Here is a 14226-nt window from a genome sequence, read left to right as displayed (position 1 = left end):
TTATCCAGCTGATGGAGAGTGGCGGCGCAGCTCGGGCCGAGGATGCTGTTAATATGCCAACGAGAGCGCCGCTGCCAGTGCGCGGCATGCTGGCATGCTACAGCTGCCATCCACCTAATTGGGAAGCGTTTAGCTGCAGCTTGACCTACATTCCCGGCCGCGCAAGAGGGGACCACCTTTGTGAACGTTGTCATTTGCAATCCAAAGTTAATGAGTGGGGAATTAATGTTTGTTGTGGATCACGGGAGGGGTTTTGGTACTGGCCTACAAATCTGGATCCCAGAGCTCAGGCTGCCTGGGTGGACGGAAGCTTAGTTTAAGCACTTTACTAGAGAGTTTACGTAAGTTATAGATGCCAAACAACACGCTGTCCTGTCCTAAACAATGTGTCTCATCACGTCCAGCGCTGACAAAAAGTCAAACATCTGTTTCTTGTTGACAATCTTGTTCAAGGATTTTTGTCTTTGTCTGAAAAAGAGTGGTACATCAAACTGTGTACTTTTACATTCATTCAGTATTGTTCTTATCAGATATATCCCGCTGAGGAGACATAAATCATAACTTTGGTTGGTCATATCTAAGCATTGTCAATTAATATTGTTCTTCATTCAACAGCAAAACAATTTCATAATAGATTTATTATGGGCTGTAATTTCTCCTCTAATTAATTATTATTATTGTTATTGTTATTATTATTATTCTTATTATTATTATTATTACAACCATAACAACAACAATAATAATAATATATTTGCTGTCATAGCAATTCCTGCAATAGTTACATATATTTTACGTACAGATTATTAATATTATACGAACATATTCATTACATCCACTGATAAAATGTGACCAAAATAGGTTCAATTAGAGGAAGTAATAAGGGATTATTTTAGGATTTACTGTGGAGACTTGGAAAAACAGGGAAAAAATTTCACGTTTATCCATACTTTGAAGGGTTTCCCACTCATTTGTCTGTGCAGCTGCTGTTGGCAGCGTGTGTTTCATGCTGTGTGTCCTGAGGTCTGTTGAGGTTTGGGACCCAAAAGCAGGAGACAGAGCTGGATCGCAGTTCAACCATGCTTCAGTCCACAACATAACCAAAGGGGCGGCACAAAAGGAGGGCGGGGACAAAACGTGGCAAGACGAGAACAGACTAGACAATGAAAAGACTTGACCATAACGTGACTTGACGGGACAAGATGGGACTCGACTAGACAGTCTCTTGACTTGATGTAGAATGGACTTGACGGGGCAAGATTTGAATTGGAGACTTGACTTGTCAGAGCAATACCAGACGATACTTGACTAGATGCAACGATACTTGACCAGGCGGCTGCTTGACGTGGAGACTCGACTTCACTCGACACAAAGAGAGTGGTGTGATGATGACTTTACAAGACACACAGACGTGACAGCAGACAGGAAGAGAAGACTGACCTCACCAAAATAAAACAGGAAATAAACAACTGACCGAAACTGAATTAACCCTAGAACCAAACACGACTTCCTGCTGTCCGATTCAGCACATTACAGTGACATGAACTATATAGATAAATGTGTAAGTGAATAATATCAGAATCACAGGTGAGGTGAACGCAAGCAGCCAGACATTCATTTTTCAATATATCCCCTCCTGAAGTCCATGAAAGTTTGGCTCTGCAAAAGTGTGATTCTCTCCAACTTTAGCACACAGAATTCTTCAGCAGTGAGAGTGGTTTGGCCTCAACTGAATAATTAGTTTCAAGTGAATTCTGTGACAAGGACATTCCGTCTAATATCGTGTGAAGAGAGGAGACAGAGAAGTTTCAAATTTCCTGTCACCTGAATGTAGTTAAAGGAGGTGGAGGTGTTACGGACGTAGAAAGTTGTTATGCCAGATATGAAAGCATAAGAACAAATGAATGTGCAGATATGGCATCAGTCACTGCAGCCTCCGATCGAGACCAGGGGTCCGAGGTAGCCAAGCCTGAGACAGATGGACCCCATAAAACAGCCTGAATTGTCAGAGTGTGAGGCGTGGACTCTGTTAAGAGCAGCTTCCCACCGCTCATCAACACCTCATTCATCTTTGGAGAGGACATGAAGGTGTCAGATGCTGGAAAAGTTTAGAATTGAAAGGTGATTTTCGCTGTAGTTAGAAGTGAATTTGAAAGCTGGCCATTTATATCTCGGTGGAGCCTGAACAGACTGACGTGATGTGGGACTCGGTGTTGGCCTGGGAAAGATAAAGTTCTGAATGTTGGTCTCATAAAAAAAGAGTCATCTGTTAGAACCACTGAAACAAGGTAGCAATGCATTAATAATATAACGGGACAGTGCGACTAAAGACCTAAATAAAGCAGAGTGGGATGAAGATAGGGAAGTCATACAGAGTAGACGTTGCAAACTCCAGTAAACTACAGATAAATAGAAGTAGATTGGTCTTCATCAGTGAAGAAAAACAGTCCAGTGCAGGCACGTGCCTAGAGCGACCCCTAGTGGAGTCAAGCCCTTGAACTTCATGAGAAAAACCTTTTTTCATTCTTAAATTCTTCTGAATAAAACACTCTCGTTCTCATCAATGCATTGAAAATGTATTTTTTTGAGTTCTTGTGAGCGTCGTTCCTGAACTCGCTCCCACTGTGGCCCCTCCCACTCCTCCACATGGCATTCCAGATTGGCAGTCCGCGTCTTGTGACCGGAAGTCATAGAAATGAATGGGGAAATCTTAAGGCTTGATCCCACCTCCCCAAAAAGTGTGCCCATGTTTAGTCCACCACCACATTCATATGTAATAAAGACAGGCAGCATAGAGTCGTCCCTTCACTTATTAATGTGTTTCATTTCTCTCATTTTCATGACTCAAACACGGATCAATAATCCCACCTCTGGGCGCCCAGTGGTGCTGACCTTCCAGAAAAATAACTGGTTCCTACCACGTTTCCCGGCGCGAGTTCCCACTCAAGTTATCCTCCTCCATCTTCAGCTAGGTCCACGGTTCCTTTGCCACATCCATCAACCTCATTGGTTGTTTTCCTCTTCTTCATCTTCCTCCATTTTACATGTTCAGGATCCAGGTTCCCTTCTTCTTCACCTTTGCAAATCTGAGCTCCCACCTTTCAAGACTTCTCTGAGATCAGATTTTCTGCGTCTTGAATACATGAACGTGTATTTTCTCCGCCCATAAAACATCTTCATATCCATCGCAGCAAATGAGCCACCGGGGGCGCACACGTCATTTTAACCTTCCCTCCTTTCAAAAGTGGCTTTAAACATTTTTTGCGTGAGCTAAAAGCTGCGCATATTTTGGTACATGCAAGCATTAGCAACTGAGCTGAAGGAACGCGTGGGGCTGAGCTAAATATCGTCTCACCGTAGGGGATTCAGCGAGTTAGACGTGGAGCAACTTCTGCAAAACATGTACAAAGAGAGAAAAATGCATTTGAGGCTGAGAAGCAATAAAGAGAATCAAGCAGTCTCTGAGTCTACACAGGATCTTTCAACAGCTACATTTTCAGAACACGGTCCCTCCAGTCTCGACGTAGATCTTCCCTCTAAATGTGCCTCCTCTGTAAGCCACAGACAGAGAAGATAAGCCGGGGCTGCTGCCAGATGTCCACTTTATTACCTTGGCTGGAGTCCCAGAGAGTAACACTTCAAGTTGTCAAACAAAGTCTATTTTTAGCTCGCCATTGTAATCGCTAGATCTGAATTCATCTCTGGATTCATGTGTGGCCTCCCTGGAAAGGACTTTGTCAGCCGCTGAGGATGTGGTGAAAGATGTGGATCAGGCCCCGGGCAGTATCATCCGCGTGCAGCCCTGAGCCGCTGCGCTGGCAGCGCGTCAGCGCCAGCTAGCCAGTGACTCACTGCTCTGAGAGCCGCCACCATAACATGCAGCCACTTCCCTTGTTAGCATTCACCATTAAACCTCCCAACACTCTCCACTCGCTTGGCTTTTATTCCTCACTTCATTGCGAAGCTGTGATATTGATCCTCTTTTATTTTACTGCCCCAGACATTGAGATGTTTGCACTTCATTCCCCCTCATGAAGAGCAAAGTGCCGGGGGGGAATCCATTTCCCTTTAAATAGATAAGCGTTTTTAGAATTCCAACGCTGTGTCATGGAGAGAACCGCGCTTCAAACCACAGAACCTCTGGTCCGACCATGAGAGCTGCCCCGTCTTCTGTCGTTTATCAGCCACAGGTTTCATGAAACCAACTGGTGGGTCACTGTTTACTCCAGAAAATGACCTCCAGTGATGATGTGTGCTCCCGTTCTGGCCCGGTGCGCTTTAGTTCCACCTCACATGGCAGCGATTGTGCGCAAGGCTGGCTGCTTTCGGAGCATCACTCTCAGCTCTCAGGAGACAGCGATTGCACCCCAACATTCCGTGCCACTGACCCGCGGAGCACCTGAATGGGATCTGCCAACAAAAAAAGTGCTCATGTTTACTTAACTGAACGCCTGTTCAGAGTGAAAGACACGGTGAGTGCTGCTGAGTCGATGCTGAACCATGAGACTCTCGACTAGCCACTAATAATTAAAAGAAAACCTGATATCGTATTCATTCCACACTATTATTGGACTGGCAATATTGGCCCCTGATTGGGCGGTGTTGAAGATTTTAGCCCCTTGTGAGATTGAATTTCACTTCCCTGGTTAACAGCAAGACAGCGCAACAAATGCAGCCAGTTGTTTTCATGTTGTGTTGAGTGGAAACGTCAGCAGTGAATGCACCTATATGACAATAAAATGTGAATGTAATGTGTAGAATATGAAAGGCAGTGCCGCAAATAAGATAAATGTTTTGTGTCAGTTCTGTGGATCACGTTTGTTACAGGAGCTTTGAGTCATGAAAAAAAGTTTCATGTTTTTTTCGCAGCCAAAAACATTGGCCTTTGCCTGTCAAACCTTGTTTTTCTGGTTTATTTCTGTTTTAAGATGCTTAAAACAGAAATAAGATGCGGTTTTAAAATTAGCTTGCTGCTGCCATTAGCGCTATGATGCTAATGGATGGTACTCTTATCAAAGAAATCATAGATAGATAGATAGATAGATAGGCGTGTCAATGCGTAGATGATAGATGGATGGATGGATGGACAGACGGACAGACGGACAGTAGGGCGGACGGACAGTAGGGCGGACGGACATAGATAGACAGACAGACAGACAGACAGACAGACAGACAGACAGACAGATAGATAGATAGATAGATAGATAGATAGATAGATAGATAGATAGATAGAGTCATAGACAGACAGACAGAGACACAGACTCATAGACAGACAGACTGGCAGGCAGACAGACAGACAGATAGACAGACAGACAGACAGGCAGGCAGACAGAGAGACAGACAGACAGACAGACAGACAGACAGACAGACAGACAGGCAGACAGACAGACAGACAGACAGACAGACAGACAGACAGATAGATAGATTGACTCATAGAGTCATAGACAGACAGACAGAGAGACAGACTCATAGACAGACAGACAGGCAGGCAGACAGACAGACAGATAGACAGACAGACAGACAGACAGAGAGACAGACTCATAGACAGACAGACAGACAGATAGATAGATAGATAGATAGATAGATAGACAGACAGACAGACAGACAGACAGACAGATAGATAGATAGATAGATAGACTCATAGAGTCATAGACAGACAGAGAGACAGACTCATAGACAGACTCATAGACAGACAGACAGACAGACAGGCAGGCAGGCAGACAGACAGACAGACAGACAGACAGACAGACAGACAGACAGACAGACAGACAGACAGACAGACAGACAGACAGACAGACAGACAGACTTGCATTAGAATCCCATCACGATTTTAAATCAAATGGACCTGTGTTCCTAACCAATCCCTTCCATAAAGCCATGCCACCACGGGCCACTGGACTCACCACATTGGGCCCGTCCAGGGACTAGTCCATGAAGAGAACGCCACTCAAAGGCACCATCTAATGTGAGCTTCCTCTGACTCAAGTTGATTGCGACAAACTGCAGCAAGGTCGAGACCCCGATGAGGACGAGGAGAATGCAAATGAGTTTCCCTGATTTGGTCTTCTGACAGTTGGAGAAGAAACTCTTTTGTCATGCAAACGGATGCGGGAGCTGTCGGGGAGGCGGGAGCTGCTGGATGAGAGAGGACCTGGGCTGGTGTGGGAGGAGGTGTGTGAGGCGTGTTGGATGTACGGCTTAGTTCCCTGACACACCACTGGTCACGACTCATGGTAGCGAATAGTCAGCAGATCAAGCGGCACTGATTCAAGCACTTGTGTTATCTGTCCGTCAGAAAACCATGTGTTCTTTTTCTTTCATGTGTAATGCCAACTCTTCTGTCAATCGTGACTGTCTTAGATGGTGCTAGAAGTTGCCAAAGGACGCCATCAGCTAACTGGACACACCCACTGCGACACATCAGTAGGAGCCTGTGACTAGTGATGGGCTGGTGAGGCTTCATGAAACAGCGTCTTCATTCTCAGAACTGTCTCAATCTAAAATGATGTGAGGTTTTGTTGAAACAGTTCAAATTGGAATATTTTTCAGCAGAGTTCAATCTAGAGGGCTTTGAAAATGAGGTTTCATGAAGCCTCATGTGAGCGCCAGGTGACAGGGGCAACACCGCTCACTTGAAGGCCCCTAGATGAGTCGCGTTCAAAAATAAAGGAGGGTCTGGAGAGTTGCCAAGTTAACAACACTGTCTCGGTCTCACTGCTGCGTGCGGTGGAGCGAAGGCGGGACAAGGGAGGGTCAACCAATAGGAAAACTGGTCACACAACACTTTTAAAGTCTAACTTGGGTATTTGCATTTAAGGTTAAACCCACATTCATTGAATGTCTCTTGTGTGTTTAGAAGTCGTCTTCAGTCGCCATCTTTAGACGTGTCACAGACAAGTCCAGTGTGCGTCTGTTGGGGGCGCTCAAGCTCTTATTCTAATGGACACTCAGTCATTGACTTTATAAACGTGTTTAAAACACGGTTGTTTTGGATGAGGGTCCCTTGGTTTCAGGTGTTGCCGCGGCGCGTCTCAGGTTTGCCTGAACTCAGCGTTAACTCACCGTCATGTCATTGTCTCTGTTTGTCAAACCTGCGTCTTGAAACGAGCCCCAGGACGAGCGACGCTGACATGGAGTTAATTGAGTTGTTGGGGCTGTTTTGGTAATGAGTCGCTCTCTGACGGAGAAAAGCTGCTTAGCGTTGTTCAGAAACAGCTCAGGGGAAGAAGCAGTGTCTGCTCACTTCATTTAATGTAGACAGTGGAGGAAACGCGACCTTGTGTTCTCCAGTAAACAACACGAGTCCGAGCTGACGCGCTGGATTTCCCGGCGCCAGTCTCGGAGCCCCGTGAATCCGGGCCCTTGGACTTCTTCTCCGGCGCCAGCCACAGATCAAAATGTCATCATTTGTCCGGATCAAAGTTTACGACCGGAAGGCTGCGTCGCAGGCAAATGACAGTCCAATCGACCTCAGCTGCTCCGGCGCTCGCCGCACATTAGTCGAGGGACCTCTTTTGCAGGAACAGATATGAAGCAGCGACTACAACCACCTGCACTCATTCTTCACGTCTCAGCACTGGCTGATGACTTTCATTCTATTATGCTACATTTTGCACGTCATAATAACCGAAATCGTTTTGCTGAGCTCGCCACAGTGAAGACGGAAAACACTTTGTCTTTGTCATCGTCTTTTGGTGGAGTTTTAATGTTTTTTTTTTTTACTGCTGCAGCCTTATAGCAACAGGGTTGTTGGTTCAAATCCAACTGGAAGTAACTTTATTTATAAAGCACTTAAAAAAGCAATAAAAGACTGTCACTAAGTGCTGTACAACTGTAAAATCAGGATAAAACAAATGTTTAAAACAACATAGCATAAAATTAAAACAGGACAGATCCACTAAAAACGACGAAAAAAATCAACTGTGCAATTCTATAAAAGCCAAAGAGTAAAAGTGCGTTTTAAAAAGTGTGTTAGTATCGAGCACATTTAATACTTGAAACCATTTTCAACAGCACTGGGACAAAAATGATAAGTAAATGAAAGGAACAATTTTTTATTTTTTTTAAAGGCATATTTATAAGTTTAGTAACATGAAACAGCTCAGTTATCCAGTTGAATAATCAGGAAATACAAAAAACCTATCAATAAAAACAAGACGATCATGTTTTCACTTCACCTATATGAATAAAGTATGGCTGCTTCATCCTCACACCTCCTCTGTCACAGCTCTATATAGTTTCAAAGTTTCAAGGCTCTTATTTCCGTTGTTTTTATTTCAGCAGTGGCAGAGTTGGCTGTAGTTTCTTGGGTCTAGTTGCAGGTCGACTTGCAATTTGAGCTCAGGTCGATGAGTTTCATGACACAGTATTGAGGGGTTGCTGAGGTTTCATGAAACAGTATTGAAGCGTTGATCAGGTTTCATGAAACAGTGTGCTGATTTTCAGATGGCGCTGGCTCCTATAAAGTGTTTGGACTTGATCGAGTCGTTCAATGGAACCTCGCATCATTTCTAAACCAAGAGCGCCACCTAGTGGCCTCTGAAAATGAGGTTTCCTCAACCCTGCAGTACTGTGTCACGATGCCTCATCGACCCATCACTAAAGCATAGAGAAATGCCTGACCATCTGAATACAGAATACAGAAGCACAAGTCTATTGGTCAAATAGAGACAGTCCTTTATTATTTACTGCAGAAGGAATGGTCGTCATTTTTACAAAATAAATCAAGAACTGAAATGCTCTCATTGGAACAAACTGGTACGTTGTCTTGGTCTCTGTATGCTCTCCTCATCTTGACGTGGTCTCGAAAGGCGCTATAGTATCAATACCGTAGCAAATTTCCAGCTTTTGAGTATCGCTACTTTTTGGATATTTTTGACAACCACTTTCAGCTGCTGATGACAGGATGGTTCAAGTTAAGTGATTCCTCGTCTGGTAAGGCAGCAATTGTTGAGCACTCCAATGCGCTCGGCGGCGTCTGGAATGACACGTTTCCCCTCACAAGTGCATCTTTTCACCGAGACCCGACCCACGCGGAGATGTTACTAAACAGCTCCTTGAAGTCGTCGGCATGGTTGGTGGATCAGGCCCGACTGTAAGACACTGCCAACATATATCATCCGCCGCCCAGAAGCCTCGCACTAAAGGTCATTTGGCAGATTCATTGTGCAAGTGTGACATCTGACTCGCAGCACTTACTGTCACGAGCCGCCACTTCCTCACTGAGCACGGCTGAAGCACATTTCCGATGAAAAGAGCCGACGTGTATTTTCAAACCCTGTTTTTAAGCCTTGCTCGGCTCATTACGGGAGTTATGCGGGTTCAAGTGTTGCGGCTACATGCTCAACAAAGACGCTGAACTTATCCTCGGCTGGCAGCGCCTAAATGTCAGGGAGGTTCTCGCTGAAAGATTTAAGACCCTGTGAAATGGAAATTGCAGTTTATTTCATGGTAAGTAGCAGACTTTAGGAAGTAATGTCAGCGTTATATTTTATGGGAGCTGGATGGGCGGAGACGGAAAAGCATTGATTCAGAGAGAGGAGAAGGATCTATGGCGTATTAGTGTCACACAACATTTGCATATGTGCAAATAGCTTTTCCTGTTTTGTCAAACTACGTCACTAATCTTCTTACAGGCTGCTTTATGCCCACATTCTTGCCGAACAGGTTTGTGTGATTTCGATCAGCTCTAACCAGCGCGACGCACACAGCAGCATGGCGCCATACGTCCTTGATTCCGTCCACAAAAATAAGCACAATCACTTAATCCGTCGCGTGGTGACACACATATATGATAAGTATTTATTTGTCATGAATAAACAAAACGTATTAAACATCGGGAGAGTGTTGTAATGTAAAGCAGGGAGAAAATGTGTATGCTACATGCTTAAAATATATTTTATACATTGAATTTTTAAAATATTTTTTCACTTTATTTTGGAGGACATGGAATATTGTTAAATATTCAATAATTCAATATGACTCTGACTTGCTATGAGGAAGGAAGACAGATCAAATGGGAACTTGGGAATAACCAATGATGTATTTTTGGAAGTCAGAAAGAAAATAATGCTTTTTTATGTATAATTTTTGTAGTTTTTAAAGGGCCGCACGTTACTCAGATCCAAGACCCACCAGTTGAAGTCCATGTCCAGCCTTAGGAGGACTGAAAGACTTGGCAGAGCTCCACATTCAGTGAGTCCGGGACTCGCACTTGTTGAGCCCAAGACCGGTCACTTAAGGAGGCCATCTGGTGGGCTCTGAAAATGAAGACACGGTTTCAGGAAGTATCCAAAGCCCATCACTCCTCTACAGTCAAATAGAAATATTAACTGTTCTTTCCAAATGTCCAAAAAATTGGCAGACATTCCTGCCGTCTTGTTTTGGCTGAAATGAGTGAAGCATTTAAGTAAAGTCAATGGAGGATGTTAGCTCTGAACTGAAGCCCCTGGTTCTCACACTGAGAGCCAACAAGCCAATGAGGTGAATCGGAATCTCAGTCATGTGGTAGAACCCAACCTCGGCCGACACATCCAGGAAGTAGTGATGGGCTGGTGAGGCTTCATGAAACAGTGTCACAAGGATTGTGCTTTTGGTATGAGACTGTTGTGAGGTTTGATTGTAATAGATGTGGAAAGCCAAAGATTTTAGGGCGCCATTTGTTTCGCGAAGCCTCACCAGCCCATCACCAGCCGGAAGTGTTGCACATGCTGGAACATGCCGTGAGCCCTGTTAAGAGAGTCGGGAGCGACTGAAGCATCAGTTCAAACATGACTCATTCAATTCAGCTCCTGCTCAAGTTGTTTTAACGTCTATTAGGATGCTAATTCCACAGGAAGCGCCAATTTTTGGCGCCATTTCAACCCCGATCCAACACTGAAGCACGAGCCGCCTGTGAATCAGCCAAGTGCTTGTCGTGTAATAAGCACTCTGCTTTAAATTGAGCCTTGACTTCATTTGAAAAGAGGGCAGAAAATATATGCGCACTCTGCTTAAGGCTTTCATCTTGCATATAAATCACTCTGGCTAAAAGTGGGTGTTTGAGCGCCACAGATTTTAGGTCTTGGGGCGCGCACTGTATCACCAGCCAAGGCTGCAGTAATGACAACACAGTGCCGTGAGTAAATGAAGTAAATTCACTGGGAGCACAAGTGCGCTGAAATGAAGGATTTTGTGGCGCGTTTGAAAAGTGTTTCTTCTCTTTCTCTGGCTCTGCAGACGCGGCGGCAGCTGAACGCTCTGGAGTTGTACAGGTGTGAGGTTCTGGATTATTGCCAGTGCTCGCCTTCCACCGCACCCCCACGTGGACTGGGAGCCCCCCCCACTAAGAAGCAGGGCGGCCCGATGGCGCGACACCCCGGCCTGACGGCAACCCTCCCCTCCAAGCCTGCGTTGCCTTGCCCCCGGACCCTCTGTCGCTGAGCCTCCAGACTCACCGAGAGCCAGTGGGAGGAGGCGGAGCCGGGATGGAAGCAAAGGAGACGATTCATCTGCGGCGCAGCATCCCGGTTCCAGGGGAAGGAAAATAAAAACATTGTTGGCGGTAGGAGGGGCGGCCGGCGTATTGATCGGTAAGCTTCTGACCCGGCTGACCCGCCGTGCCCTCAATTTGCAGCGGAGGCTGAACAGCATGACTCTCCACTTTCTGCTCTGCTTCTTGAGCGGCATTAAGGATAATAATTCAGAGATTTGTTAATCGCATTAAAGACATTTCCTCGACTGCTCATCATCCGGGCACCTCTGCTCCGTCAGGTGAGGTAATCGAATGCAAAATGCGATTAAGCGGGCGGGGAAAGTGCCTGGATAAGCAAGTGAGAAGCAGAACAAATGACAGAACTTTATTTTCCCCCCTGCTTTCTCTGAACATGCTGTCAATCAACGTCGGGACCGGACCGAACTGCGGCTCTTTTGGAAGAGATTTGGACCAAAAAAAAATGAACTTCAGACGGTTGTTGTGGCATATAATGTACAGCCTTTACATGGACAGTAAATATCTTTTTTCTTTTTTTTTATGGTGACTTTTTTCTTTTCTGTCATGACTCATGAGTCTAATCCCGTTCTGAATCATTTCAATAATAATAAGATGTAAAATAAACACTCAAATCTTGGTGCACCTGTGCGTTCACGTATTTGCTTTGAATCATCAGTTGGAATCCTGTGGGGCGACGCTTCGTCACAACTGTGCGTGACAAATCCTCTTTCATGAGTTTCTGAAACATAATTCAATCATAAAATGATGCGAGAACATTGTTGTCCGCTTCTGCCGCAGTAGCACTGTTCGACAAACCAATCCGTCGCCACAGCATTACAGGACTTTGAGAGATGAATTATGATAAATTAGTAGCTGTGATTAATCGCATGTTAAGTTTCTATTATTTTTCAGTCCTGATTTTAGGTGTTGCCCATAACCAAAACATCCATGACGAAGGTCCAGGGCACCTCCACCCGAATGTCTAAGCGACTGTGTGCAGGTTCAACTTACATTTGCTTATTCTCGAGTCAAATTAAAGATGCGATTAATCGCGATTAATTCAGTTTCAGTCACTGACCACATCAGTGCAACAAATAAGAGACACATTTGTTGTTGTTTAGAGTTACACACATTATGAACGAGTGACTTCACAATGTTTTTGGAAATGTTTATTTCTGCTGTAAACCATGTGGTTTTAAAATATGTGTAGTTTCAGTCTTTATTTCTCAGATATAAAGACTCACATCCCCACAATCCTCCGCTTCAATTTCAAACATGCAGAGTGAAATTCCAGCAAACATCTGCAAGCCTGCAGGCCAGTACCAGGTCGGCTGTGCTGGTCCGATTGGCTCGGAGTGACCAGGCAAGCTACGCAGGAGATTCATGTTACCAACGTTATAGTTAGCGATGGGCGGGTGAAGCATCATGAAACAGTACTGCGGAGTTGATGAAACAATTTTTACAGTCCACGAGATGATGCTCTGGGTTTATAACATTTTACAGCAGACAGCGCCATCTGTTGGCCCGTGAAAATCAGGACACTGTTTCATGAAACTTTATCAACCCTTCAATACTGATTCATGAAACCTCTTCTAGCCATCATTAATACCAGTGCCATCACTTACCACTTGTGGGTCTATGTTCGGGGGCAGTTCACCACTTGGTTTCAGCAGTAGGATGGTCGCACAAGGGCAGGGGAAGCTCCCCCTGTGTGTGTGTGTGAGTGTGTTGTTATGACAGTGGGGCTCACACTTAACCCTGCTAAGTGGATGACGGACCCACAGGAATAATAAAAGCTCTCTGGGATTGAAACAAAGATGGAGGAGTGTCGCCGTTCAGTGATTGAGTGACGCTCAAGTGGATATGGAAGTCAGTGACTGACCACCGTCACGTGGCTCACCAGGGGTTCAAAGCCAGGCCAGGTGAGGCGTGAACATGTTTGCAGTTAGAGTTTGTAGACCGTTACTAATGAAATGAAACCTTGCTGAACACAATAGCAGGAAGTGCAGGAGGTGGTGCAAAATTTTCTAGCAGAATTTGCTGCAGATTTAAAAAAGAAATGATGAGATTTCAATGCTTGTTTGTGACTCTTCAGTTTCATGTTGTGTTGAGACAGCAGTCCAGACGGACACATGTAGTTGTCATGAAGCGTCACCCTTTTTTGATGTCTCTATTTTGTTTCTGGGGGGAAATAAACAATGTTATACAAGGAGTTATATGATCGTGCAATCATATATTCACGTGTGTGTGTGTGCTTTTTTTGCGGAATATGAACTTAATATTCTGGGAAATAAACTGTGGTAAATGAGTTCTGTCAGCGTGTGGTTCTGTATGTAGACGGCGACGTAGGTGGAAGGGTCTGAGGAGCGCAGCGCCCGAGGCCTGCCGAGCGGCCGCGAAGACTTCTGACTTTGATAGTTGTGACTGCGTCAGATCGCGATCAGACAAGCGCCGCTCTTTGAACTCAACGACTTTTATTAATGAGCCTGAACAATTAGGAGTCGTCTGTTGGACGAGATATGTGATGCGAGTCCTTTGCATTTTGGTGGCGTCAGATCTGGAGCCATCAGAAGGTGAGTTAAAATAGATGTTTATTTCCATTCTACTTTGGCAACTTCAAGTGAAACTGGCTGCAAAACGGTCCGGTGCATGGAGCCAATGAGGTCAACATCAGATTAGACTCGTACACTTGTGAGTCATATATATTTTACCAAGCATGCTGTCGTCTATCTGGTACCATCCCGCTGCATTTTCACCGA

The 14226-nt window shown here is 44.9% G+C and overlaps 1 protein-coding gene across 2 annotated transcripts in view; it reads left to right on the top strand.

Annotated features, from left to right (window-relative positions):
• LOC128761977 (leucine-rich repeat transmembrane neuronal protein 4) overlaps window positions 1–13757 on the top strand; it is a 92733-nt gene extending 78976 nt beyond the window's left edge. The window contains exon 3 of one of the 2 annotated variants that reach the window (XM_053869660.1): window positions 11215–13757. In XM_053869660.1, coding sequence (XP_053725635.1) covers window positions 11215–11418 — 204 coding nt within the window. In that variant the 3' untranslated portion in view covers window positions 11419–13757. The remainder of the gene's footprint in view (window positions 1–11214) is intronic. The other variant, XM_053869661.1, reaches the window with a different exon arrangement.
• Window positions 13758–14226: the final 469 nt, after the last annotated feature.

This window comes from Synchiropus splendidus, chromosome 7, assembly GCF_027744825.2.
Source record: "Synchiropus splendidus isolate RoL2022-P1 chromosome 7, RoL_Sspl_1.0, whole genome shotgun sequence".
Lineage (NCBI taxonomy): Eukaryota > Metazoa > Chordata > Actinopteri > Syngnathiformes > Callionymidae > Synchiropus > Synchiropus splendidus.
Note: the sequence above shows the minus strand (reverse complement) of the source record. Positions and strands in the feature narration are given on the sequence as shown.